The following is a 27,918-nucleotide window of genomic DNA, read 5'->3' on the forward strand; positions in this document are numbered from 1 at the left end:
TGATGAGGTTTTCAACTAGTGGTTTAATTAAATCCCCAACGAGGCCTGGTTCTTGATAATTTTACCGAGACGAGGTCGAGGTAAATTATCAAGAACCAGGCCTCGGCGCAGTCGGCAGGTTTAAACCACCAGTTGAAAACCGATTCAACATAATTTGATTCCCATTCAAATACCTTTTCGGTCAAAAAACATCACCACTTATGGTCAAAAAGTTAAACAAATGCAAAAATTATAATTTTTCAATGATTTCTATCAACACAACACCACTCCAGCTATTAAATGGTAAAGCCCTCCGCCGCCCTCTGATAAACAACTCCTTTAATATAAGGGAATGCTGTGCGCGTCGCGCGTATCGCGTGATGTGGCACAACTGTCTCGGCCGTTGCTCTCGACCAATAGGAATGAAGAAACTGTCTTATAAGAACATGTGCAAACTCGTGTGTCACGCCAATGTTTCAACACTTTTTACTGGTCATAAACAAAGGTTTATACACACCCACGTGACGTGCTCTCCACCAATAGGAATAGCGAAACTGTCTGAGGTATTTATGAATAATAAATTATGCACACTGTCTGTGAAAACAACAATCATCCATTTTGGGTTTCGTTTATAAAACGTTTTTGGGTATAATGCAATCTCTTCTCTTTCATTCACACTTCCTTTTGTTGATCCTTCATTCCCTTTTATAAACTTATTATAAAAACTGACCCACTTCCATGTTCGTCTGAATTGATTTCTTACTTTTTTGGTATTTTCCTGTAACCCTTCCAAAACAAAATGGACTAAACTAGAGAAAGTCCGCGTTTTGATTGGTTAATCGTTCTGATTGGTTAATCGTACTTTTGAATAACGCACGTTTCATAACCTATGAATCATTCATAGAACAATAGACTTGTGGACAAGTCGTTAAATGTCTGTCTCGGTGATAGCGTTCCGACTCTCCCATTAGAATCCCGCGGTATTCTACTACTGCTGTCACGACTACATGGGGAGTAGAAGTCGGCAACCAGCATTTCGCGCGAGAGCAGTGATCTCGCAATAGCACCGCCACAACTCAGTTTGTCTTTTGTCCTCGCTATTCAATGGGTGTTTGTAGGCTGTTTATATTTTAATGACTACATTGTCTCAATTTTCCATTCCAAATGCAATGCCTTTAATAAATCACATAACAATTTAAAATAATAACAACAACAAGTTTGTCTGACGGCAGACAAACTGACTAGTTTATAATGAAGTCTAAAGTTGAATTTTAATGAGTGTGTATTGTTCTTGCCTCGTTGTTGTCTTAACCGATGGAAAATTGATATTGTCTTGCCACAGACTACCTGAAAGGGTATGTAGTCTCAAATCAATCAATTTTATGTTTATGGTCTGTTTAGCCGGCACTTAGTGGCTTTATTTTCATTTCTACTTCCATTAAGGAGACGGACTCCCCAGGCCATGTCTTCCACACCATGCCACGACCGGGTGAAATACTGGCAGATGTTCGTGGACCATTCAGGTTAGACGTATGGCAGGAGTTGTACCACCAAGCTCCCTGGTACACCTCGGCACAATTGGTTCCGATGGCGTTGTCGTTGTCCTTGTCGTGGGTTGTCCATTGCATTCCATTGTGAGTCGCTATCAGTGAATCACCTACGAAAGAATGACACAAAAACATCATTGTTTTGTTGGTTGGGATTCTACAGGCGCATTATAATAGTCTTTGTAAAGTTTGCGATAGAAAAAGAGAATCACTGGTGAACGTACTTGAGTAATTTGTCTTCTGGTTTGTTGAGTGGTATTAAACAAAATCACAACAATAATTGGAAATAACAACACAGCAGCGTGACTTTTTAATAAACTAACAGTTGTAAAGGCTAGTTTATTTATCTAATTTTATTTTAAAACTTGTTTCTGGGATGCGATTTGTAAGTGATTGTCAATTCAATTCAATTATATTCAATTATTTTATTGCCACACAGATATAATATATACATATACAGTGAAATTCACTTCGGCTTGCGAGTCTAAATGTATTAAAAATTACAAAAATACAGAAAACCCTTAAACCACATAGGCATACAATAACGAACAAATAAACAGTATGCGCACTTTATGCAGAGAGACGATTACAGTAAAAAAAAAAAAAAAATGCAAACCACCGAAAACAAATTAAAAAGTATTAATCATTAAGTAATCTTATTACACTGGGATAAAAACTTTTAGGGGTTGTAATCTTTTAGAAACAGAAACAAATACCAGAACAGGACTAAAATCGGTGACATTTCGTTTTATGACGGCTTTCTACCAATGAGCTACGGTAGCTATCTTGCCCTAATATCGGTGATCACCTATCTTTCTTCGTCGTGCACTTGGAATCCATACTTCCTTCTTGTAACTACTATATTATTATAGCGAGAGTTTACAGCCAAGTTTAAGATAGAATATGAGCTGTGAAACATTACCTCCAGTTCCAGTAAAGCCACTAACCGTCAGTCGATAGTTGTCCGCTTCGTTGTTCACTCGAAACTCACTGTATCTACAAGACAACAACAACAAAACTATTTCGCTTGGGTCGTTCTTATCTATTCAATTACGGGGAAATATTATTTGGTTTTAACCCTAACACCGATGTATGTGGAGCATTGTATACCCGGGGGGGGGGGGCTATTCATTCCGCCCAATTTAAATTTAACTCTTTAGTGCCTAACGTGCACATAATGTGTGTACACTTTTATTTTGTTTTCTTATTCCCTGATACTTTATCCGATTTGTTTTTTTAAATGTGCATTAAGAATGCCTGTTGACTTTGGTGAGTAATATGAATATAACAACATAAATATTAAACTTGCGGGTACAATCATGTATTGAATCTCTTTTTAAAGGCAGTGTACACTATTGGTAATTGTCAAAGACTAGCCTTCACAGTTGGTGTCTCTCAACATATGCATATAATAACAACCCTGTGAAAATTTGAGCTCAATCGGTCATCGAACTTGTGAGATAATAATGAAAGAAAAAACACCCTTGTCACACGAAGTTGTGTGCGTTTAGATGGTTGATTTCGAGACCTCAAGTTCAAAACTTGAGGTCTTGGAATAAAATTCGTGGAAAATTACTTCTTTCTCAAAAACTATGGCACTTCAGAGGGAGCCGTTTCTCACAATGTTTTATACCATCAACCTCTCCCCATTACTCGTCACCAAGAAAGGTTTTATGCTAATAAATTACGAATAGTGGCCACTGCCTTTAAGAGACATGTTGGCTCTGAAACGTAGAGGGCCAATACTCCCTCAAGAAGAGGTTCAATGTTCAGTACATGGTTGTACCCGTTATTGTACTATTCATGTGTAGTTCATTTGTATCTACTAAATAATAGTTAGAATTCAATATTGTTTTGTTCGTTTCTCTTCGATGCTTTCGGCAAAACAAGTCTGTACAATTTAAATTAGATAAACAGAAAACACTGACGAGACAAAGTCTTGCTGCCACCAATAGCTGCAAGTGAAATATCCACCTACTTGGCAAATTTGACTTCACCGTACCAGTCCACCAGTGGAATACGCAACTGGTAGTCGTCTTGATTTGTCAAGAGGTAAATGAGATCTAATCCGAGCCAGAAATCGGAATCATTGTCATCAATGATACCAAAGCCCATCTTGTAAGACGCCCAGTTGCGATAGAAGTCGACAGCGTTGACCCGCCTCTGTATCGTCTGTGGATGAAAATAGGGGACACAGATTCCAATAAAAAAATGTCAAAGAAAATCATTTGGTCTTACATCTTTTGAGACTATCTGTTTGTATATCAGCCACGCGAGCAGGCTCATAAAAGGCACTCGAATTGTCACCCTCACCCAAATCTTCTATTCTAATCTTGTTTTCTTCTTTCTTTCTCTTTTTGTCTTTTTGTTTGCATTAGTTCTGTCTGTGTTTTCTTTTTAACAGACATTTGCCAAGCGTATGTCCCAGCACAGACGGGGTTGTGGAGACTCTGTCATCTTTACGAACCTAAAAACCTCAAACCACTCCTTCAACAACGAGAACAATGTTGTCTTGGAAAGAGAGGCAAGGTGTTTGGAAAGAGGAGTGAAAGAGGCGATCTACATGAAGAGGGAGGGATCCGGACCATCACAAAACAGAGAAGGTTGTCTGCGGGGGGCCTATAGTGTAGCTATAAGAAGATCACTCGACGTCTGCACGGTTCAGTAACCCTGAAACGGGTCACCAACCTTTTGCCGCCTAAAGATCAGTCGACCGGATAGGACGTGAAAGTGTCGTCAGTTTAGAAATAGTAAGTCAAGTTATATTATTACATTTTTCAACACTGAGTCCCCGTGTTAACACACATCGGTGCTTATGGGTAAAAACAAATGCATATTTTCTCTTTACGTCGTGTCCTAGCGGTTAAGAGCACCGAACTCAAGCTCTGTTTTTTCCCTTCTGTACAGCAGAGTGTGGGTTCGAGCCACAGCATGAAACCTGTGTCCTTAAGCAAGACGCTTTGTGATGCTTCGTCCTTCGGATAGGACGTAAATCCGTCGGTCCCGTATGTTGTGTAACGCACGTAAAACAAAAAAACAGTGCACCTATTGACAAGAGAGGGGGTTCGCCCGGTGTTACTGGCTTGAAAGGCATCATATTGCGCATGGCACCCCGTAAACCTTCTTATGGTGCTAACGGAGTAGATCTCAAACGTAGTCGCACATCTTGCAGTAAAAGCACCTTGATCGTCACTGAGTGACGGATAGAGCAATATATGAGAAGCCACTATAATAAGTATTATTAGAAAGAGTCGTTTCTGTTGTTAAACCACTTACCGTCCACCCACCTCCACCAAACTGCATGTCACAATATACACTAGTTCCACCAGGTGCTGCCCCCTTGATGTAGATGGTATAGAGACCACTGTTATAGAATCCATCACTGTAATAGCCCCAACAATCTCTGGGACCAGGCTGGGCTGATGGTCCAAAAGTAAGAGAAAAAGTAAGAAATATTAAAGCAAACATAATTTTAACACATTTATTTAAATAATAATAGTGATAATATAGATAGGTCATTTTTGTCGCACTTATCTGGGAAACCCGATCACGGCGCCTATACGCACAAAGGGGAAAGGCAATTTATACCTTTAGTTTTGGAAACAGTTCGATCCATTATAATTGGAGTTGTATTATTAAAATGTAAACAACTTTAATTTCAAATGGTCGACGTTGTTGAGGTATCGCTGGAAATTTAGAGCAAATTTTATATCCGCGCCGGAAGGTTGAATCTTGTACACAATATGAGAAGCTGTAACGCTTCTTGTAATAAAATTTTGTGGATAAAATTTGTACACTTTTGTCATAACCGCAGTAGCCTACTTTAAAGTGAAATGTTTCTCAAAATGCTTTATTATGTCCAAAACTGTTGTAAAGGCCCCTACTTCTTACCCAGTTAAATTTATATTGCGGTAATTTCCATTCATTGCTAAACGTATTCAGTAAAAGCGGCGTTATATTTTGTTACTTCTTTTTTACGTTTAAACAGCAGTGATTGGAACATTAAACAAATTTACTTGAAAAATTAACCCCAAAAAGCAACGGCCTAATAACTGGTTGGTTCTGTCGAAGGGACACCTCCCAACTATAAGAGTAATCCGCACCTGTCAATTTACCAAATTGATTCAAGTGAAAACCACCACATTATTTCGAGCGCACAAAATACAGCACTGAATTTTTTTAACACGTGAGTTTTGTTCCACATCATAATCCGTTAACATAATGGTCTTCGTGACAACCAGTAACGCATTGAATTACATTTTCCCCGGTCTAGTCTTTGTAGCTCCATTCCTCTGACGAGTCAAGTGATGGAACATTCGCAGTTATTGCTGCAAGGAATTGAACAGAAGTGTTTATTCATAGAACAATCAATGCCCAATTGAAGAATATGATTCAAACATATCTCTTGCAGCATTTAAATTCTGGTCCAGTTGTAAACAGCTAGCTGAACATATTCCGCAAACGAAAAAGACCACCAAATTTTTTGGGGAGTTGGGGTGGGGGGTTGGAGTGCACTCCTACCTGTTGTTTTGAATGCAGTTGTCGGCAGTTTAGTTGTCTGCATGGTTGTCGACATGTCAGTTGTTGACGGTTGTTTGGTTGTTTGCAACGCAGTTGTTGGCGGCTTTTCCGTTATCGGCTCTCGAGTTGTCGGTTGTCCAGTTGTCTGGCTAGTTGTCAACATATCGGTTGTTGGCGGCTGTTTGGTTGTTTGTAACGCAGTCGTTGACGGTGTTTCCGTTGTCGGCGCTTGAGTTGTCGGTTGCCCTGTTGTTGTGGGTGCTGTTGTTGAAGGCATGTCCGTTGATAGAACTTGTGTGGTCTGAGATGGTGATTGTCAGTTAAAAAGGAAAGTCTACTTTAATCCCATTTTACGTGAAAAAAAATCATGCTTTAATCATTTTCAGCGGTCCATGCGGCGAAACATTGACCTGAAGTGTTCGCAATAAAAACAAAGCCAGAACTGCACGGGGCCGAAGCCACACAAAGGAAGCCAGCCGTTCAAAACTACCCTCGAAATCGCCCTTTTAAACGAATAAATACAAAACAACATAATTATTCCTCTTTTGCTACAAACACTGCAGATTTTTAGTTCCGTTAAGATTAAAATACATTAACTCTTTTGTAGAGCCATAAATTTCGGACAAACTCTCCTCCCATCGTCTCACCGACTCCTTGCTAGTAGTTCGTTGAACTGTGCCGTCTAATATTATCATACACCCACCATCCACAAGAGCTATGACAAGAACACTCATCCGAGTTTTTGTTGCTGCTGCTGCTGTTACTGTTGCTGCTGCTGCTGCTGCTGCTGCTGCTGCTGCTGTTGTTGTTGTTGTTGTTGTTGTTGTTGTTGTTGTTGTTGTTTAATACTGCGGCATTTCGTTTCACAATGGTGTCAGGTGTGTAAAATTTAGCCTTTTGTCTAAAAATAATATTACTTTGTTTGAAAACAAAACCTTCGAGTAGGTACTCTTCAAGTTGAGTGAAAAGAAGGAAAAGGCCAAAAATGGGAGGTCAATCTCCACATGAATGGCAGCGTAGGCATGACCAATGGGAGACTTTAGGACGCTAGGTGGCAGCAGACTTACCAGGTAAATGTCGATTTTGTACGTTGTTCTGAGCAATGGATTTTACCTGCTCAGTCTGCTGCCACCAAGCGTCCCAAAAGTCTCCCATCAAGCCTGTTAAATTTCATTTCATTTCAATACATTTATTTCAATGTTGCCATAAAGTTACATTTGTGTACATCGCTAAAGTTAATATACATGATAATGAATAGATAATGGCAAACCACAGATGTAGCCAAGACAATAACAATTTACACGGAAGTTGAGTAAATAATGACAAACAGGACAACATATAGGCATAGGGTGAAGCAAGGCTTTTGTTCCCGTACCTACGGACAGACAAAAACCGAACAAAACAAACAAACACACCAACAAACTATCACAACACTGACTTACATAAAAAACAAGAGCCGACATAAAAAACAAGGTGCACAACAAGAGCCGACATTGAACATGGGGCGGGGTCAGGGCCCAACGAGATATGGCCGGGATTGTGTTCTCTGTTGGCGTTATCCTTTCAATGATTCTATTCATAAGTATAATTTAAAAAATAAAGTAGTTTTATTAAATAACCATTGAATGTGAAGGGCAAAGATATAGCTTTGAAGTTGTTGTTATTTGGTTATTAGCATCGGAAATTACAATGAATCAAAGGTAAAAAGGGAGCGACACGATCCACTGTGACGTCACGAAACCCACTGATTGGCATAGGTAAAAACATAAAATACAATCAGTTATATGACATTCTTCAAAGCCCCATCACTTTAACCAAATTACTAACGAATCAATGGTTGTCATTGAAAATCAGAAGATTTTTGTGTATTACCTTTGACGTGATTTCGTAATAAGACCATCCATCATTCGTAATGACATCCGATGGGTGGTCAGTCTTGCTGCCGTCATAAAGCTCACATTCACCGGTTAGCTGGCTGTAACTCACGGCCACACATTGGGGTTCACGGAGGCAGTTGGCCAAGCATCTTGACGCAGATCTGACTCGTTGTAGACTCAGTAGTAGATGGTTCTTAAGAGCAATGTTAGATACCGAGGGTTTAGAGAAATCTGCCGACTGCAAAATTGTTTCACAGCACAACAAGTTGGCCAAGGAAACACATATTGCGACATATGTGCATTGTCGCAACTCTCTGCCCATGATAATAGTTAAGTATAGCTTTAAAATAATACGTTTGATTCAAGTTGGCAACATCAAGCACTAAACAATTGCTTCGGTATTATAATCTTGAGAGAAAGTTGAAACTCAACAACATTGATTCTTCTGGTTGAGTATTTTGTGGAAATCATCAATGTTATTGATAGCTGACCCACTTTGCAAGGCAAAACAGGCTATTGCTTTATACGCGTGTTCCATTTGATTTGGCGCATGCGCGTCCTGCCTCTATCTTTCTTTCGATGACGTCACAACTACCAACGAGTTGGTGTTATTATTTTAATTGGAGTTCATTGATCTTGTCGATTTTATACCCGTAGTGGCTGAGAATCAAGACTAAGCCCATTGTAACCTGTGCAAACACAATATTGTCCAAATCATGCAAATCTTCTAATGAAAGAGAACGGTGACGAACGTTCGTTCGTTCGTTCGTTCGTTCGTTCGTTCGTTCGTGCAATCAAACACCCTGGTTATTAATGCTGCCTTATTTTCTATCTACAACCTAAAATGCTGACTGAATTACTTCCATTTACGTACAGACACTTCGTTTGTACTAGGTGGCTTGAGCTGCCATTTACGTGTAGACACTCCAGAGTCTCCTGACGATGACTAGAGCAAGCTAGTCGAAACGTTGAGACCAATTTCAGAACTGACTCCGCGGCAGTACAGTTAATTACGATCCTATAAGCTAAAGTAGTAGTCCAGTCTAATTCCTATACCATCCGCCCTGGTAATAGTTAAAAAGCAGGACATTTCTTTTCAGAACTGAGAAGTCTCCCGAACCTCCGATTATCTACTCCACGGCAGTAGAATAAAGCAAGACAGTTCCCTATGAACAACTCTACCTAGTAAGTAGATACACACATGGTGTTACCGCAAACCAAGTATACATTAATTACATGATCTTACAACTCAGAACATTCTGACCCAAATGCAGCCATTTAACAAAACTGAAATTTGAAAATTAATGCAACTCTTATACAATTAAAATTTATCTTTATTTCTCATCATCTCGTTTTCCATAACATCGAGATATTATTATTATTCGTTGTTTCATTTAACCCTACTGTAGTGACATCTTCCTAGCTGGATACGACTAGATAAGTTGCTGTGTTTTGTTTTGTTTTCATTTGGTGCTGCAAAATGGAGTGTACAAAATGTACGTGTAACAAATAGATTCAACGCAGTGGTGCTAGTAACTAAACACTGCAATAACAACTTGCAATCGATCGGAGTGTCCTTCATACTAGCGATAATTCCTCAGTGACTAATTTACTTTCTAACAAACAAAGGAGATGAGTTCCAGACAGTTTCCTTGGAAACTATTACAATGCAGTAACCACTCCACATAGTTAATAATGTTTATTCTGTCATGAATTGCGTCAGAAGACCTTGGTTTTAAAGAAAAGAAGAACAAAATGATGCATTGATAGAGGCATAATGCTAAATATTTGTGCAATGCTTTAAGGCGGTGCGCAAAAAGCATAAGAAGGTATGATTACATAAGCATGAGGAGGTAAGAATTCAATTAAAATTTGAAAAAAATACCAATACAATCCCAAAGACAATACATACCAAAAGTTGAAACATAAAGGAGTTGCTCGATTAAAACATTTACAAATCGAACATAATTATTCATACAGACTTGAAATAAAATGAAATGGCAAGAAAATAGATCCTGTCAATAACGCTCGTCTCGATAGCACAATTTTTCGTCATTTTAAAACCTTTTTTTTTAGGCAGACTTAAAGAAAACTAATATAATCTCTTTCCAATGTGTCTTGTGTGCGTGGGTAAGGCCAGGCACAACACAGACTCTGCACACTCATGGGTGCGTTCGTTTAGCTTCCCTGTGTCTACCCCGCGGTGCTCACTCGGGTGAGCCCCTGACAAGAGCTAAACCAACAACCACTCGCTGCTCTCGTAGTGACGTCGTTCACCTGGGGCCAGCCCCCAAGTGACCCACTCCACAAGCAGGGCACTGGGGGGCTGACCTGGGTGAGCCCCTGGAATGACGTCAAAAGCTATTGGAACGCACCGGGGCAGATCGGGGATGACCCAGGGAAGCTAAACGAACGCACAACCTATACCACATCCGTCTGTAAACGGTACCGACAACTGATGTAACTACATGTATAAAATGCCTTTTCGAAGAAAAACAAAACACTTGATGAATCTATCGGGGGGGGGGGCGGGGGTGCAGCAAACAGACAATGAGAAACAACATTGTTGACATAGGGGGGCCATGCTCAGTGCCACGTATGGTTTTCACTCCCCGCTTAAAGGGTCTGTATACGTTTGGTAATGACTCCGAATATTAATTTTAGTACAAACTTTCGTGTTATCAGTTACGCTAGCTTTTGATAGTATAATGCAATGTTGAGAACAATTTCACTTCGAAGTAGTGTGGTTATGGAAAAAGATATCACTTTTTATCCCAACAAATTTGAATAATGAAGTAAACCGGTAACGCTTCTAAAAGATATGTGTGTTCTTATTATGTTCTGCCTGCGTGGACAAACATTCCGGATTATCGGCCAACTTTTGAAATTAAATTTTCGTGTGTTAGTTTTATTGTGTATATTTACATTTGTATAGGATTGAAACATTCGAAGGGCTAAAAAACCAAGGGTATATACAAACCCTTGAAATACAATGGCTTTATAAAAGTCACCTATATGCTTATGAACAAACAAAAACAATTTTAGTTTGTCACGATATGTTAAAAACAAATTAATTATAAAGTTGTTTGGGGTGACTCCGCCTACCCTTTTTTGTGACGTCAATCGAGACAGACTTTGCACTGTCGTCAATATCCCGCCATTAGTTTCACTCGCTAGTTCCTCTCATTATTGAACATAACACTTTAATGACTTAAATCTCATGACAACGCTTTTGCCCCCAAGACTGCAAGACCCCAAGATATTCAAAACCGTGTGTTTCAAGTTCAAGAAATGTAATATATATATTTTTTGAGGAGCACGGGTTAGCGTACGATTATAAAATGCTCCCAATCTCCTTTGAGTAATATCTTGCCATCTATCTTGTCAGAGAAGCGATCACTTTTCAAGAATTGCAAGATGTCTGCTTGGGTTTCAGGGGAGGCTGTTTCAGTCAAATTAGCCACGTTTGTGTAGAAAAAGTCTAGGAGAAGACGTCCGTCTTCAGTCATATCTTCGGGAGGATCGAAGCAGTCAGTGATGTCTGTACGCTCTTCGATGACAGATTCATGTGCTATGGGGATGTTTTCAATTACACATGCAGTCTTGACTTCTTGAGAAGTTATATCGGGTTGATGGTATCTCTCTGCAAAAGCTGCACCAACTGTTCCTGTTTGACCAAAACAACTTTAATTATATTAGCGGTTACAAATAAGTGGGTAACAGTAGTGTGTAAGATAATATTTAAAGTCACCTGGAAGTGGTATTTTGTCAAAATAAAGCTTTTGTCATTCAAATATGTGTTTTGATGTGTGGAATATGAATAAACCATTAACTAAGGTTTAAAAAAAATAGTTTCCATGTTATTTACACATTTGAAAAAAAGCCCGACCCGAGAGGCCGCTGTTCGTGACGTCAATCGAGGCACGATGAATCGCATTCAGTGCCAACACAACATAGTGACGCTTGGCGCAAGCTAAAAACAATACCTGATTTGTTTCACGTTAGGCAAATGCTCTTTTAGGTTCGTTACGTCTTTCAGGTACCTTCTTTGACTTCCCCACTAGCTGGAAAAATTATTGGGATGGCGTCATGTTTTAGAAAAGAACTTTTCTCTTCATGTCAAAATCTGAAGTGTATTCCGGATTCTCGAAGCACGACGGCTAGAAGTGTTTGCTGCACGGCGCTGTATAGGACGACGGACCAGACAACTTGGCAAACTGACCAGCAGCAGCAATACACCTGGTCGACATTGCTGGAAAAATGCAAGAAAACAACTTTTTCAAAACGTACAAACTCACGACTAAGACTTGAATGTACTTGCACGTTCGTGTGTTCGATGTTCGATCGAGGCAAAGTCTTCCTCGATTGACGTCACAAAAGGGGTAGGCGGAGTCACCCCCACACAGCTTTATTTGTTTGTTTAAACATATAAATCGTTAAAAACAATTACTCAAAAAATAATTTTATTGTTCATGACTATATACTCTAATGTTTGAAAAAAAAATCTATTTCCAGGTGCCTTTAACTTATTTGAACCATTTACCCAAACTCAAATACACAACCCCATGGTAGAGTTTGTTTATGTAATTGTATGCTTTTAGCATTTTACACAACTTTTACATTGATCATCGGCGTTTTTTCATAGAAAGGAGGCCATTTTGGGCGCAATAAAGGGGATTAGCGTGTATAGTATCCTTAACATTTTCAATTTTAATCTTACAGTTTATGATATATTTTTAACTTGTGGATTTTACTCACCGGTACACCATGTGAGTTTGAATCACTACGCTCCATCCAGCATAAAGATTTATTCGTGATAAAATTGGTTGGAACTTTACCATACTTTTGATAATAAGACATTAAAATTTATGTCAGCCCGAGCCAAAAAGTTACGAAAGCAGAGCTCAAGGTTTTCCGACTCTCAGATTATTGTTTTTGGTCAGGTCAGAGTGAGCGTTACGTACCCGTAACAGCCAGTATCAGCATCATGCCACCGGGTTCCAGTCGATTGTACAGATCTCTGAGTGTGCCCGGGAGATCTTGAAAGTAATACACGGAATGCACGGCGCTGATGAAGTGGAACTTCTCGCCGTCGTTTACGCCGTTCTCCAGGTAGGCCTTCAGCGTCTCTGTCCGCCAATCGTAACTGATGCTATGTAGCTGAGTTCCCTGGGTGTCGACACGATTCTGGTATTCTTTAATCATGTAAACAGATGGCTCTACGATCGTGACTGTGACGGGATGCACGAACTCGTTCCTGTCTCGTATGACCTTTAAGATTTCATCTTCAACTTCACCTATGTACCATTGTTGAGGTTTTCAAAAACAATCAAAAACCATGTATAAGCAATTCGTATTGACGCTATTTTTTGTTGTACACACAATGTATACTTCTTTAAAGTATCCCAGAGCGTTTGAAGATGGAGTCTCAAAGTATCGCTTTTGACCAGAATCAAACCAGAGTTGATATTTCCGAAATATTTTCACAATTTCAAAAGATAGTTAGTGTCTTAACGTTTTGAACAAGAATTATCATATAGATAGTTTAGTGGCCTGACGATTTTGTCTTTCTCTTTTTAGCCTTGGAGAAAGACTGGTAGGGTAAACACCTCAGGCTATGCTAACTTATTCTAAGGTGACGTAGTCTGTGTGTCACTAAAAGACAATAAAAACGGAGGAAAAACAAAAGACGAAACCTTTTTTAAAAAACAGTACAATATTGGATTTCTTGGGACGCTAGGTGGCAGCAGACGTACAAGGTTAATCCTTTGTTCTTGGTATTTTGTGCATGCTCAGAACTATGTAATTGTGTATGCTCAGAACTATGTAAACAATGAACATGGACCTTTCCTCAAAGACCCATTACGCAAACGCCAACTGTTCAATGATGATGCATGCTGGTCTAGTTAGCGATCAAAATTGATCTCTAGCTAGACCAGCATGTAAACCTCGTTCCACGCCTTACGCGCGTGTACTGAGTATTTTGCGATAAGGTCGTGGATAAGGTCCATTTCCCCGGCAAATCTGCTTCCACCAAGCGGTTCCAAGGTCGCCATGGGTGTGTGGGCCGCAGATTTAAAAAAAAAAAAAAATACCGAGATCATGAATCTTCAATCTTCAACCTCACACATAATGTCAACCATACAATACTAATCTATACTAACAGATTTGCAGTAAACAACAGATCTGTAATTCGTAGTAAAAATTACTATTTATGTCAACTCGTTATTGAAACATACCGTCGCCAGGTCCGATGCTAAGTACCCGCGTGACGTCACCAGAGTTGACCTTGATTGAGGCCATGACCTGGCGTAGCTGGGTGTGTATAAAGTTGGTCGTAACTTGAAGTCTGTTACTGTTACGAGCGTACGCTTTGAAGGAACGGTGATACCGATCGAAATCTCCGATTAATTTGCCCGATGCCATTGTTTTAACCACGGTCGGTGCAGTCAGTGTTGTCTAAACTAAAACTGCAAAAAAATGCATTGTGATTCAACAAGATAGTTTATTGACAAAATGCAATTTTATAACCAAGATCATGTTATAGCTACCTGAATTACTCAGAAAGGTGTACTCTTAACTTGACATCGCTTTAACATGGGACAGAGAACTTTGAGAGTTTAACTATATGATACTGATTAATAATTTATGTTCTCCAATATTTTAATATCACACCCGGTAGTGTTTACTCTTGTTCTAAATCAACCAACATAGAGATTTCCCTACGTTTAAAATTCAACGTTGTGGAAGAAATGATTCTTGTTTTCATAGTCTACCTAACAGGTCGACCACAAAAACCCTGAAGAATATTCATTGTCCTTACCCTGACCCTAACCCTGACCCAAACCCTGACTCAAACCCTTACCGAAACCTTGCATCAAGAGGGGCTGAACCATAATCTGGTTTATAATAGATGTTAAATTTGCATCGGGAATAAAGACACTGCTCTAGAATTGCAAGGGTCGTGGGTTCGAATCCCACCGAATGTGCCTGGGCTTTTTTTCACAGGGCTCGGGAAAGTATACAGTGCTAACACACATCAGTGTATAACATGGGTATAAACCATGAACAGAATGTCGGCATATAGAGCTTTCACAATATTATGAACGTGCACATAATATACAAAACTCAAATAATGTTTTGAGCATCTATACTCTGAATTACAAGGATTTAAATTTAAATCCACAGGATTAAATTTTAAATCTTTCAAGGATTGTGCTTAGGGACCAATCAGCGTGGATTTAAAATTAATCTTTCGAAAGATTAAAAAAATTAGTCTTTGGAGGATTAATTGAGAAAGAAGTAATTTTCCACGAATTTTATTCCAAGACCTCAAGTTTTGAACTTGAGGTCTCGAAATCAACCATCTAAACGCACACAACTTGTGACAATGGTGTTTTTTCTTTCGTTATTATCTCGCAAGTTCGATGACCGATTGAGCTCAAATTTTCACAGGTTTGTTATTTTATGCATATGTTGAAATTCATCAACTGTGAAACTAGTCTTTGACAATTACCAATAGTGTCCACTGCCTTTAAACCTAGATGCTAGAAATCTTTTCGGATTTATTTCTAATCTTCCTTGGTATAAAAATATTAAACACGATTTCTTAACCAGCAGGGGAAAAAACCGAAAGTAAAAACAGTTTAAAATATTTTCCTTGAAAAACTTTATTTTCAAATAATATACAAGTTAAATAATACACATGACCTATGTTTTCCGTAAACATGAGAAGTTCTACTTTGTAGCTACATGTTTATCACCCGAGGGTTAAATCTGCAATTTTATTCAAATATTCTTAGAAGATGCGAGTGGTTGTCAATCAGTTGTAAACGACCTCTGGCCACATTTGAGATAATTATGTTAAAACAAAACAATTTTTTTGGTTTCATAGACAGGGAAAAAATGGACAGTCTAGTTACGATACTAGCTTTTTCTGATATACTTGCTTTCAAAAAGATTAGGCTCTAATGTTTCCACAATGACAGTGCACTAACAAAGATATTACAAAATTTACTTTTATTCTAATTGTATTGGATGGGAATAATCAACGAAAAAACACAAGATATGCTTACCAGCTTGATCTGAATATTATTAATGTTGGGATTTGCATCAGGTACAATTGAAACCTCTTGACTTTGCCTGGACAAAGAACACTGTAAACAGCGACCACTAAGGAAGACAGATCACCTGGAAAATGGAAACATTCAGAACATAAAAATAAAAACCTCACATTATTATATAGAGTTTTATTAGTAGCCTATTGAACTTCAAACAAAGCTTTAACTGGAGACAACTAGGTCCTACAAAATTGTTGTCATGTTTTGGGGTTTTTTTTTTTTCTCGACTCGCAAAAAATCTGTGCTTTGTATGTATTTTCCAGGATTTAGGACTACATGTTCTTAAATTATTTATTCTGCAAAACAATTTCCACTATGCATGCTATGGGTTCACTCAAGATGTATTATTTAAAAAAAAAACATAATTCTCTACCCCCTCATGAAAGTCAAACTAATTTAACATTGCTAGCCTATCGAAATCGTTCTTTCTTCGTTTTTAAATATTTAGAGCACAGAGTCTAGTATAGGCCTAATATAAATTAATTACGTTTCTATTGTAAAATATTGCCCTATCTACATATATTAATTATCTTGGTGGGCGACCAACAAAAGCAACACCAAACAGTAAAACACTGTTGTTCGTGAATTGCATACATGGTACTCGGTAGAGTATGCAACGGGAGCTGAACTCTGGTCCGCCATCGTCGCTGGAAAAAAAATGAACAGGGTGAGGGGAACTGAGTGAAAATCGGTCTTAAATTCACTCTTTTCCTCGTCTCTTTCTATGTGGAGTATGGTCACGGTCGTGGACATTATGAAGTTTCTCCGTGGAATGGTTAATGTTTGGTTTATTTTAGTTAACAACGATGTTCACTGACTTTATAACACAACGTACACGTATCAATCAATAACTTTTACAACTCCACACGACATCGTCGTGTAAACAATCATTGCAAACCTATCCATATCCTATCCGACTACATAAAGATTGATTCACCTACCTCAGGAAATGTTGAAGTTTTGCCTCGTTACTGGAGTGCCTTCTATTCTGACAAGAAACTTGTGTGACAATGGATGCCTGCTGATCATTCGTTCATGTATAAAATGCAGTCAGCTCAGTAGCAGCAGCAGCAGCAGCAGCGCACACAGTCGGTTTATTTAAAGGCAGTGGACACTATTGGTATTTACTCAAAATAATCATTAGCATAAAACCTTTCTCGGTGACGAGTAATGGGGAAAGGTTGATGGTATAAAACATTATGAGAAACAACTCCCTCTTATTATCTCGCAAGTTCGATGACCGATTGAGCTCAAATTTACACAGGTTTGTTTTTTTATGCATATTTTGAGATACACCAACTGTGAAGGCTAATCTTTGACAATTACCAATAGTGTCCACTGTCTTTAAATGGCCGCCGACAAAGTTTTGAGTCGTACGTTCGTGCAACACGTCACGAAATCGCGTCACGCTGATTGGTCCACTGTCCATAAAGTTGGCGTCCTCTTTAAATCGTTCGGAGGATTGAAACAAAAAATAGGGTCTACAGATACTTGTTGATTTATTAAATCGATTTGGATTAAAAAATAATCTTTAGGATTTATTTTGATTTTAATCCTATAAAAGATTTAAATTTTAAATCTATGTAATTTAGAGTGATACTAAATTGATCAAATTTCACATGTTGGTTGTCGATTAGGTGTATTGAGGAAGGGCGTGGATGTTGACAACTATAAGCTCTTACCTCGTTCTATCTTGGACAAGAATGATTAGAAGATGTAGGTGGAGACAGTACCATCAAGAAACCCACACGTCCGAGCTCTTACAGTTTTTCGCAATTGCTGCTTGTCTGGCATTTCAAGTAGCTTCTACACTCTCCATAAATTTGTAATACACTTGCTTGGCTATTATCAATCAAAACTCACAAAGAACTCTCTCAGGTGTAGCGACTAAACAACAGTGGCAGTGCATTCTCACGTAAACTCATTCAGTTCTAGTGTTAAGTCGGCGGAATCAATTCAAGTTTGGAATTTCGTAGGTTTATATCACATTTTGCCCTCTGATTTGTCACGTCCGCTGTAATTTGTCAATGCACCAAAGGGCGGAATGGTGTTGGTTTTGTGCAGAGCGACATTGCAGCAGACTTGGATCTATGTTTGTGTATATACCAGGCTTAGTCTACGGTTCGAATCATTCACTCTGCGGATCATGGTTAAAGCCATTGGACACTTTCGGTAAACAGTATTGTCCAAGGCCCACACTTCGTGTACCACAACTTATACATAAAATAACAAACCTGTGAGAATTTAGGCTCAATTGGTCATCGGAGTCGGGAGAAAATAACGGGAAAACCCACTCTTGTTTCCGCGCGTTTCGCCGTGTAATGATGTGTTTAAAATAAATCCATAATTCTCGCTATCGAGAATTGATATTGTTTTAATGTTTTCTCAAAAAGTAAAGCATTTCATAGAATAATATTTCAAGAGAGGTCTTTCATCATTACCTTATGTAAACCCTGTAAATTATTTGTAAATCTGTGAACTTTTTTTTTTCTGTATCGAAAGTGTATAATGGCTTTAATACCTTATAATGTAATATTTTGAATAGACAAGTTCAAAGTCTGCCATTGATGCAGTATCATGTCAACAGTACAAAAACAACGACAGCATCGAACGCAAACGGCCTCAGGACTTGGCACGAGTTCACTTTGTACACGGATACGAAACACGCTTTAATGATCTCATGATGACGTGAAATATAAAACTACTTCATTGTGCACAATTTCAATACCCAGAGAGTCAATATCTGAATTTTTTTTTGAAAATTTGACCTTTAATTTTGGGAGATCAGTGCTAACAAGATTGCCTAACTAAATATTAATGTCATTTTAACTCAGCTAGTTGATTAAGAAATTAAACAGTATAACATTTAGTGATTAAGTTACGTACTAAGCTTAGATTCAATATAGGACTTAAGTCTGTAATATCTTCTGTTTTTAAGATTACGAATTTGTGTTAAACCTATGGCGCTTAAGAAAGAAAAAAGGTTGGTAAAACGTTTTTAAAATCTCGACAAAATCAATACCTGTTCCGACAGTAGGTCGGAACAGCTAAATATAAAAAAATATGTATATTTATTTTTCTGGATTCTTCCCTTAATCCCTTTCCCGTCTTTTTTTGTATAAATGGATACGTATTGTTATTACATGGTGTTACCGCAAACTTTTCTATATCTTACTTCCACCATGCAAACTTTCAAATCCTACGGATACGTATTTGTTTGTATACTTTTTTTATGCCTCTGAAGAGGGTCCGATTTGGATCGAAAGCCAAGGTCATGTACCCAGGTCATCATTAAAATAAAAACAATTGTAGCCCGGGTTAGCGTACGATTATAAAATACTCCCAATCTCCTTTGAGCAATATCTTGCCATCTTTCTTGTCAGAGAAGCGGTCACTTTTCAAGAATTGCAAGACCTCTGCTTGGGTTTCGGGGGAGGCTGTTTTAGTAAAATTATCCCTGTGTGTGTAGAAGTCTAGGAGAAGACGTCCGTCTTCGCTCATATCTTCGGGAGGATCGAAGCAGTCAGTGATGTCTGTACGCTCTTCGATGACAGATTCATGTGCTATGGGGATGTTTTCCATTACACAGGAAGCCTTGACTTCATGAGAAGTTATACTTGGTCGATGATCTCTCTCTGTAAAAGGTGCACCGACTGCTCCTGTTTGAACAAATAGAATCTTTAATAACACACATAAAATAAATAATAGTAAATAATAAGTGGGATAAACAGTGTGTAAAATACATGTGTTACACAATGTTAACAATTACCCGAACTCAAGTACCATGGTAGAGTTTGTTTATGTAATGTTATGCTTTTACACAACTTTTATCAAGTTTTACAATGATCATTAAATACACTGGACACTATTGGTAATTGTCCAAGACCAGTCTTCTCACTCGGTGTATCTCAACATATGCATACAATAACAAACCTGTGACAATTTGTGCTCAATTGGTCGTCGAAATTGCGAGATAATAATGAAAGAAGGAAACACCCTTGTCACACGAAGTTGTTTGCTTTCAGATGCTTGATTTCGAGACCTCAATTTCTAAATCTAGGTCTCGAAATCAAATTCGTGGAAAGTTACTTGTTTCTCGAAAACTCGTCACTTCAGAGGGAGCCGTTTCTTACAGTGTTTTATACTATCAACCTTTCCCCATTACTCGTTACCAAGTATAAGGTTTTATGCTAATAATTAGTTTGAGAAATTAACAATAAAGTCCACCGCCTTTAACGTTTTACAGACTAATCGGGTAACTTGTAGAGTAATGATGCCATTTTTACTTGCTTACTCTCGAGTCGGAAATATACAATTTTGTGAAGTTTTGGTTACTAAATCTGTATAATTTTGTAAAGTGAAACTGAATAATTTAAGACATTGTTCAGTTTTTCAATAGTCAATTATGATTTTTTAATTCTGTGTTGGTTTCCGTTGCGACCACTCCCCCATTAATGACGAAAAATTCACTACACGAAACGCGCACTGATGGGGAAAGGGTAACAGCTGAGCAGAAGTAGGCCTATTGCGAGCATCATTTCAAAATTAAAGTTTACGGGCTATTTTTAACTTGTGGAGTTTATTTACCGGTGCACCATATTATGAGTTTTACTCAATTTGGTTGGAAATTTTACCATATACTTTTGATAATTAGACACTTGAAAATTATGCCAGTCCTAGCTAAAAAGCCACACAAATATAGAACTCAAGGTTTTCCGACACTCAGATTATTGTTTCGGATGTCACAGTGAGCATTACGTACCCGTAACAGCCAGTATCAGCATCATGCCACCGGGTTCCAGTCGACTGTACAGATCTCTGAGTGTGCCCGGGAGATCTTGAAAGTAATACACGGAATGCACGGCGCTGATGAAGTGGAACTTCTCGCCGTCGTTTACGCCGTTCTCCAGGTAGGCCTTCAGCGTCTCTGTCCGCCAATCGTAACGGATGCTATGTAGCTGAGTTCCCTGGGTGTCGACACGATTCTGGTATTCTTTAATCATGTAAACAGATGGCTCTACGATCGTGGCTGTGACGGGATGCACGGACTCGTTCCTGTCTCGTACGACCTTCAAAATGTCATCTTCAACTTCACCTGTAAAAAGTTTCATATTTAGATTTTCAAAAACAATCGAGCAATGTTTACACCATGTCAGCAATTTGTGTTGACGTTATTTTGTTGTACATTAAACGTACTTCTTTGAAGTATTCGTCATAATATCGCATTCAGAATCAAACTGAAGGTGATACTTTTGGGAATATTTTCTCAGTTTCGAAAATAATGTTAGTTGCCTGCATTTCAACCTCAAGTCTTTCTCAAAGATAGTTTGTAGCCTCACTTTAAGACACTTAGTCTTACTCTTTTTAGCCATCGAGAAAGACTGGTTGGGTAAACTTGTCAGTCCATGCTTACAGTTTTTTTAAGGTGACGTAACCCGGAGCGAAAGTAACACTCAAAAACAGCCCACCCACCCCCCCCCCCCAAAAAAAAAAAGGGGGGGAACACAAAAGTTGTGGTCGACTGCTGTCCGAAAACCTAAAAAATAAATGAACCGAAACAATTAGATAATTTTGGGACGCTAGGTGGCAGTTGGCAGCAGACTTACCCTGTAATCTTGGTATTTTGCGCATGTTCAGAACTACGTAACACTGAACATTGACTTTTTCTCTAATATCTATTACACAAGCGCTGACTGTTGAATGATGAGCTGCATGCTGGTCTAGCTGGCGATCAATTGATCGCTTGCTAGACCAGCATGCAGCTCGTCCCACGCCTAACCGCCAGACCGAGAATTTGTGACATTATTTCCCGGTCAAGTCTGCTGCCACCAAGCGGTCCCAAGGTCGTCATGGGTGCAAACATTAAAACGAAAAAGAGTAATGAATCGTGAGAATTCAATTTCACAAATGTCTACCAATCAACACTTAAAAACATTAAGCCAATCGCAAACTTAACCTCAACCCTCTAATCTATACTTTAGCTAACAGATTTGCTCTCAAAAATAGATCTGTAATCCGTAGTTACTGATAAATTAAACAAAATAAGTAAGTAACCCGTTATTCCATGTTGCAACGTACCGTCGCCAGGTCCGATGCTAAGTACCCGCGTGACGTCACCAGAGTTGACCTTGATGGAGTTGATGACCTGGCGTAGCTGGGTGTGTATAAAGTTCGTCATAACTTGGAGTCTATTACTATTACGAGCGAACGCTTTGAAGGAACGGTGATACCGATCAAAGTCCCCGACCAATTTGTCCGATGCCATTGTTTTAACCACGGTCGGTGCAGTCAGTGTTGTCTTAACTTAAACTGCAAAAAAATGCATTGTGATTTACTAGATTATGTTATGGACAAAATCGGTTTAACTAAGATCATGATGGCTACCTGAGTTACTTAAAGGCAGTGGACACTATTGGTAATTGTCAAAGACTAGCCTTCACAGTTGGTGTATCTCAACATATGCATACAATAACAAACCTGTAAAAATTTGAGCTCAATCGGTCATCAAAGTTGCGAGATAATAATTAAAAAAGAAAACACCCTTGTCACACGAAGTTGTGTGCGTTTAGATGGTTGATTTCGAGACCTCAAGTTCTTAATCTGAGGTCTCGAAATCAAATTCGTGGAAAACTACTTCTTTCTCCAAAACTATGGCACTTCAGAGGGAGCGGTTTCTCACATTGTTTTATACCACCAACCTCTCCCTATTACTTGTCACCAAGAAAGGTTTTATGCAAATAATTATTTTGAGTAATTACCAATAGTGTCCACTGCCTTTAAAAAGGCTGACTCTAATTTAACATCGCTTGAATCTGGGCAGAGAACTGTAAGAGCTAAACTAATGCTTAAAGACACTGGACACTATTGGTGAATGTCAAAGACCAGTCTTCTCACTTGTTGTATCCCAACATATGCATCAATAACAAACTTTTGAGCTCAAATCGTCGTCGAAGTTGCTAGTAATGAAAGAAAAAAGACCCTTGTTCAGATGCTTGATTTACGGACCTCAAAATCAAGAGGTCTCAAAATCAAATTCGTGGAAAATTAATTATTCCTCGAAAAATGCGTTGCTTAAGAGGGAGTCGTTTCTTTCAATTTTTTCAGACGATGTGACCTCTGACGTCACTTGGAAACCATAACACGACTCGTGCGCATACCGCCGGCCACAACCCTTGTGTTTTGGCAGCCATCTAAAAAAGTACACGCAATCTTACCATGACTCACGCGTCTTTTTGCCCGGCGAAACATGTCGTGTACAGTATTTTGTCAACAGAGGGCGGTTTTAATGTAAACATAGGTCACATCGTCTATACTATCCCCATTACCCGTACACAAGTAACTTGGTTTTATAATTACCAACAGTGTCCACTGCCTTTAATTTGTTCTCCGATATTTTAATTTAGCACCAGTATTGTTTACTCTACTTTCCAAATTAACCAACGTAAAGATTCTCCTACATTAAAAATTCCCTTTTCAATAAATTACGATGATACTGATAGGCCTAGTTGAAATGATTCTCTTCGGGTTGGTGATCGACCACAAAAAACCTGAACAACGGGCAAATTGTCGTGACCCTGCATGACCCTTATTCCGTGACCCATCCATGGCACAAGAGGAGTTTTCCGAACCATACCATGGTTGTCCATGGGTGTGTTCGTTTAGCTTCCCTGGGTCGACCCCGGTCTTCCCCCGGTGCGTTCGAATAGCTTTGACGTCATTCCAGGGGCTCACCCGGGTCAGCCCCCAGTGCCCTGCTTGTGGAGTGGGTCACTTGGGGGCTGGCCCCAGGTGAACGACGTCACTACGAGAGCGGTGAGTGATCATCGTGTAGCTCTTGTCACGGGCTCTTGAGTGAGCACCGCGGGTAGACCCAGGGAAGCTAATCGAACGCACCCTATGGTTGTCTGAATAGAGCTGTCACCATTATAAAATGAACGTGCACATCCTATGCAAAAACTCAAATAATGTTGTTAGCATAATATACTAAATTGATCAAATTTCACATGTTGGTTGTCAATAGGTGTATCGAGGAAAGGCGTGGATGTCGGCAACGAATAAGCTCTTACCTCTTTTAATCTTGGACAAGTCTGATTAGAAGTCTACTTGTAGGCGGGGGCAATACCGTCGAGGAAACCCGCAAGAGCTGGTACAGTTTTTGCATTATGAGTTACTGTATGTCTGGCAACAAGAGTATTCTTCAGGAAGGTCAGCCGTACAGTACCCACAACAATTATTTGTTATGCACTAGCTTAGCTATTATCACTCAAAATACTCAAAGAATTCGCTCATGTGTAACGACGACATACCCGAAGCGGGTACCTTCGCACGTAAGTCGGTCGGTAACGTGTTTATTCGGTAGAATCAATTCAACTTCAGTTCGGGACATTGGTCGCTCCCTGAGTTTCACGCCCGCTCTACTGACGCGTCGCGTGATCCCCCCCCCCCCCCTTAAAAAGGAAGCATAATAATATAGGTTTTCTCGGTCAATTTCGGCAAATGAGCAGCCAATTTAACCACCAAGCTATTATATTTCGCGCGAAATCGAATGCTACTGAAAAGGGTCACTCGATTTCGTTTTATGATTGGTCAAATGTAATGTTGCGTCATTCGGTTTAACAAAATAATCATTCAATTTAATAATTCATCAAAGCAGCATTCAAATTCGCAGACGCTTCTTGAGGCGTGCGAATTCGAATGCTGCTTTGATGAATTGTTAAATTGAATGATTATTTTGTTAATTCGAATGACGCAACATTACATTTGACTAATCCCAAAACGAAATCGAATGACCCTTTTGAGTAGCACTCGATTTTGCGCGAAATAGAATAGCTTGGTGGTTAAATTGGCTGCTCTTTTTCCGAATTTGACCGAGAAAACCTATAATAATAATAATAATAAATTGCTTGACACATGTTTCTGTTGAAAACAAGGTTGAAAAAGATCAAGGCCGCTGAAAAACAGAGCTCTGGAGAGTACTGACTACACTGCAAACACACATCTGTGTTTGGTAAACAAACAAAATAAATGATACAATTGCTTCCAATACTGAACCATGATCCGCCGAATGAATGAACAACACAGGCTTCGATAACAAGAACGAAAACGAGAACGAAAACGAGAACGTTTACAATGCACGCCCTCGAAATCAAAAAAATAAATGTACACTTACTGTTCCGCAAAATGAATGGTTAACACAGGTCTCGGTAACGAGGACGAAAACGATGACGAAAACGAGAACGTGAACGTTTTATACAATGCACGCAATCGATTGGTATAAGCATGTGCGTATTCAGCGCTGAGCAACTCAACCACTAGATTGCGTTCTCTTTCCGTCGTGATCGTTATCGTTTTCAATACCGCTGCAGTGTGACCGAGGCCGAATTTCATAGAGCTGCCAAGCACAAAAATTTGCTAAGCATGCAATTTATTCCTTGATAAAAACAGGATTACCAACAACATTTCCATTTGTTGCATACTGCTTGTATTACTTGTGTTCATCTGTTGTTTGCTTATTCCTGAAAATCTTTTGAAAATTTTGTTGGTAATCCTGTTTTTATCAAGGCAAAAGTTTTGTGCTAAGCAGCTCTATGAAATTGGGCCCGGGCCTTTAGCCGGGTACACAAACAATGTCTAAGTTCGCTGCAATGACGCTCTGCGCAAAACCAACAGCTTTCGCCCCAAGGTGCCCAAAGTACAATTAAACGGATTCTTGAGTGAGCGGATTCTGGATTTGGGTTTTTGTCTGAATCAAAAAGAAATTTTGAGCAACTGCGATACGGTAACGCTAGGCGTTCAACAAATATTTTTGAGTTAATTACCTCTACTTCAGAATGCGTAAAGATTCTCCTACATTAAAAATTCCCTTTTCAATAAATTACGATGATACTGATAGGCCTAGTTGAAATGATTCTCTTCGGGTTGGTGATCGACCACAAAAAACCTGAACAACGGGCAGATTGTCGTGACCCTGCATGACCCTTATTCCGTGACCCATCCATGGCACAAGAGGAGTTTTCCGAACCATACCATGGTTGTCCATGGGTGTGTTCGTTTAGCTTCCCTGTGTCGACCCCGGTCTTCCCCCGGTGCTTTCGAATAGCTTTGACGTCATTCCAGGGGCTCACCCGGGTCAGCCCCCAGTGCCCTGCTTGTGGAGTGTGTCACTTGGGGGCTGGCCCCAGGTGAACGACGTCACTACGAGAGCGGTGAGTGATCATCGTGTAGCTCTTGTCACGGGCTCTTGAGTGAGCACCGCGGGTAGACCCAGGGAAGCTAATCGAACGCACCCTATGGTTGTCTGAATAGAGCTGTCACCATTATAAAATGAACGTGCACATCCTATGCAAAAACTCAAATAATGTTGTTAGCATATACTAAATTGATCAAATTTCACATGTTGGTTGTCAATAGGTGTATCGAGGAAAGGCGTGGATGTTGGCAACGAATAAGCTCTTACCTCTTTTAATCTTGGACAAGTCTGATTAGAAGTCTACTTGTAGGCGGAGGCAATACCGTCGAGGCAACCCGCACGAGCTGGTACAGTTTTTGCATTATGAGTTACTGTATGTCTGGCAACAAGAGTATTCTTCAGGAAGGTCAGCCGTACAGTCGACCAACAACAATTATTTGTTATGCACTAGCTTAGCTATTATCACTCAAAATACTCAAAGAATTCGCTCATGTGTAACGACGACATACCCGAAGCGGGTACCTTCGCACGTAAGTCGGTCGGTAACGTGTTTATTCGGTAGAATCAATTCAACTTCAGTTCGGGACATTGGTCGCTCCCTGAGTTTCACGCCCGCTCTACTGACGCGTCGCGTGATCCCCCCCCCCCCTTAAAAAGGAAGCATAATAATATAGGTTTTCTCGGTCAATTTCGGCAAATGACCAGCCAATTTAACCACCAGCCTATTCTATTTCGCGCGAAATCGAATGCTACTGAAAAGGGTCACTCGATTTCGTTTTATGATTGGTCAAATGTAATGTTGCGTCATTCGGTTTAACAAAATAATCATTCAATTTAATAATTCATCAAAGCAGCATTCAAATTCGCAGACGCTTCTTGAGGCGTGCGAATTCGAAGTTTGTACGTGAGAATGGCGTCCTTACCCTTAAGGTTACCCGGTTATTCTGAAAAACTTTCATGAACCTAGAAAACTTGACAAAAGTTGTGTTTTAAAAGCATAAGATTGCATAAACAAACTCTACCGTGGTTTCAGCCTCCTCGGTCCGGGTCTTCACCGCATACCCGTGGTGCACGGAGCGCCGCTGGCCCCCACGGGCACTCTCACACGATTGCCTCCGACTCTGCACTTTGCCGTGCTCCCAGAAGACCGTCTTTCCACCAAGTGGGGGCCCGGTGCCAGGGTAAATTTTAACATAGGTGTTGTAATGTTTTACACAACATTGTTTCACTTATTTGCTACCATTAAATTAATGTGTGTAATTAAATATTCTGTTTGGTCAAACAGAAGAGGTTGGTGCACCTTTTACAGAGAGAGACCATCGACCAAGTATAACTGCTCAAGACGTCAAGGCTACATGTGAAACGGACAACATCCCCATAGCACATGAATCTGTCATCGAAGAGCGTATAAACATCACTGACTGCTTCGATCCTCCCGAAGATATGAGCGAAGACGGACATTCCCTCCTGGACTTCTACACACACGTGGTCAATTTTACTGAAACAGCCTCCCCCGAAACCCAAGCAGAGGTCTTGCAATTCTTGAAAAGTGATCGCTTGTCTGAAAAGATAGATGGCAAGATACTGCTCATAGGAGATTGGGAGTATTTTATAATCGTACGCTAATCTGCCCCCCCCCCCCCCCAGGAAAAAAAACGAGATTTTATTTTATTTTTATATTTCTT

The 27,918-nt window shown here is 39.5% G+C and overlaps 3 protein-coding genes across 7 annotated transcripts; all 3 read right to left on the bottom strand.

The window, feature by feature from the left end:
• Window positions 1-366: 366 nt before the first annotated feature.
• On the bottom strand, window positions 367-18,223 carry LOC117294498 (ficolin-1-like). Of its 2 annotated transcripts, XM_033776935.1 has the most exons (7): window positions 17,727-18,223; window positions 7,920-8,117; window positions 6,048-6,348; window positions 4,803-4,945; window positions 3,505-3,698; window positions 2,449-2,522; window positions 367-1,636 (listed from the first exon to the last, which is right to left on the bottom strand). In XM_033776935.1, exons 3-7 carry the CDS (start codon window positions 6,322-6,324, stop codon window positions 1,377-1,379), a joined length of 948 nt encoding a protein of 315 aa, XP_033632826.1. In that variant the 5' UTR covers window positions 6,325-6,348; window positions 7,920-8,117; window positions 17,727-18,223; the 3' UTR covers window positions 367-1,376. The 2 variants fall into 2 exon arrangements, with proteins under 2 accessions (XP_033632826.1, XP_033632827.1); XM_033776936.1 differs by lacking the exon at window positions 7,920-8,117.
• On the bottom strand, window positions 11,089-17,109 carry LOC117294499 (histamine N-methyltransferase-like). 2 transcript variants are annotated; one of them, XM_033776938.1, is made up of 5 exons: window positions 16,986-17,109; window positions 16,000-16,114; window positions 14,164-14,394; window positions 12,889-13,221; window positions 11,089-11,591 (listed from the first exon to the last, which is right to left on the bottom strand). In XM_033776938.1, exons 3-5 carry the CDS (start codon window positions 14,348-14,350, stop codon window positions 11,248-11,250), a joined length of 864 nt encoding a protein of 287 aa, XP_033632829.1. In that variant the 5' UTR covers window positions 14,351-14,394; window positions 16,000-16,114; window positions 16,986-17,109; the 3' UTR covers window positions 11,089-11,247. The 2 variants fall into 2 exon arrangements, with proteins under 2 accessions (XP_033632829.1, XP_033632828.1); XM_033776937.1 differs by having other exon boundaries at window positions 16,000-17,109.
• Window positions 18,224-19,214: 991 nt separating the features above from the next.
• On the bottom strand, window positions 19,215-27,587 carry LOC117294798 (histamine N-methyltransferase-like). Of its 3 annotated transcripts, none has more exons than XM_033777328.1 (4): window positions 27,256-27,587; window positions 22,123-22,353; window positions 20,807-21,139; window positions 19,215-19,703 (listed from the first exon to the last, which is right to left on the bottom strand). In XM_033777328.1, exons 2-4 carry the CDS (start codon window positions 22,307-22,309, stop codon window positions 19,363-19,365), a joined length of 861 nt encoding a protein of 286 aa, XP_033633219.1. In that variant the 5' UTR covers window positions 22,310-22,353; window positions 27,256-27,587; the 3' UTR covers window positions 19,215-19,362. The 3 variants fall into 3 exon arrangements, with proteins under 3 accessions (XP_033633219.1, XP_033633218.1, XP_033633217.1); XM_033777327.1 differs by lacking the exon at window positions 27,256-27,587 and adding an exon at window positions 26,501-26,752; XM_033777326.1 differs by lacking the exon at window positions 27,256-27,587 and adding an exon at window positions 24,111-24,236.
• Between the last annotated feature and the right edge of the window lie 331 nt (window positions 27,588-27,918).

The sequence above is a fragment of the Asterias rubens genome, chromosome 9 (genome assembly GCF_902459465.1).
Source record: "Asterias rubens chromosome 9, eAstRub1.3, whole genome shotgun sequence".
Lineage (NCBI taxonomy): Eukaryota > Metazoa > Echinodermata > Asteroidea > Forcipulatida > Asteriidae > Asterias > Asterias rubens.

Coding starts and splice junctions, on each gene's coding strand:
- LOC117294498 (XM_033776936.1), bottom strand. CDS start 6,324: ATGCCTTCAACAACAGCACCCACAACAACAGGGCAACCGACAACTCAA. Junction 3,699..4,802: donor TTGGTGGAGGTGGGTGGACG/GTAAGTGGTTTA, acceptor TTTCATCCACAG/ACGATACAGAGGCGGGTCAA. Junction 1,637..2,448: donor TGGCTTTACTGGAACTGGAG/GTAATGTTTCAC, acceptor ATTCTTTCGTAG/GTGATTCACTGATAGCGACT.
- LOC117294499 (XM_033776938.1), bottom strand. CDS start 14,350: ATGGCATCGGGCAAATTAATCGGAGATTTCGATCGGTATCACCGTTCC. Junction 13,222..14,163: donor TAGCATCGGACCTGGCGACG/GTATGTTTCAAT, acceptor AATGGTACATAG/GTGAAGTTGAAGATGAAATC. Junction 11,592..12,888: donor GCTGATACTGGCTGTTACGG/GTACGTAACGCT, acceptor TTGGTCAAACAG/GAACAGTTGGTGCAGCTTTT.
- LOC117294798 (XM_033777328.1), bottom strand. CDS start 22,309: ATGGCATCGGACAAATTGGTCGGGGACTTTGATCGGTATCACCGTTCC. Junction 21,140..22,122: donor TAGCATCGGACCTGGCGACG/GTACGTTGCAAC, acceptor AACTTTTTACAG/GTGAAGTTGAAGATGACATT. Junction 19,704..20,806: donor GCTGATACTGGCTGTTACGG/GTACGTAATGCT, acceptor TTGTTCAAACAG/GAGCAGTCGGTGCACCTTTT.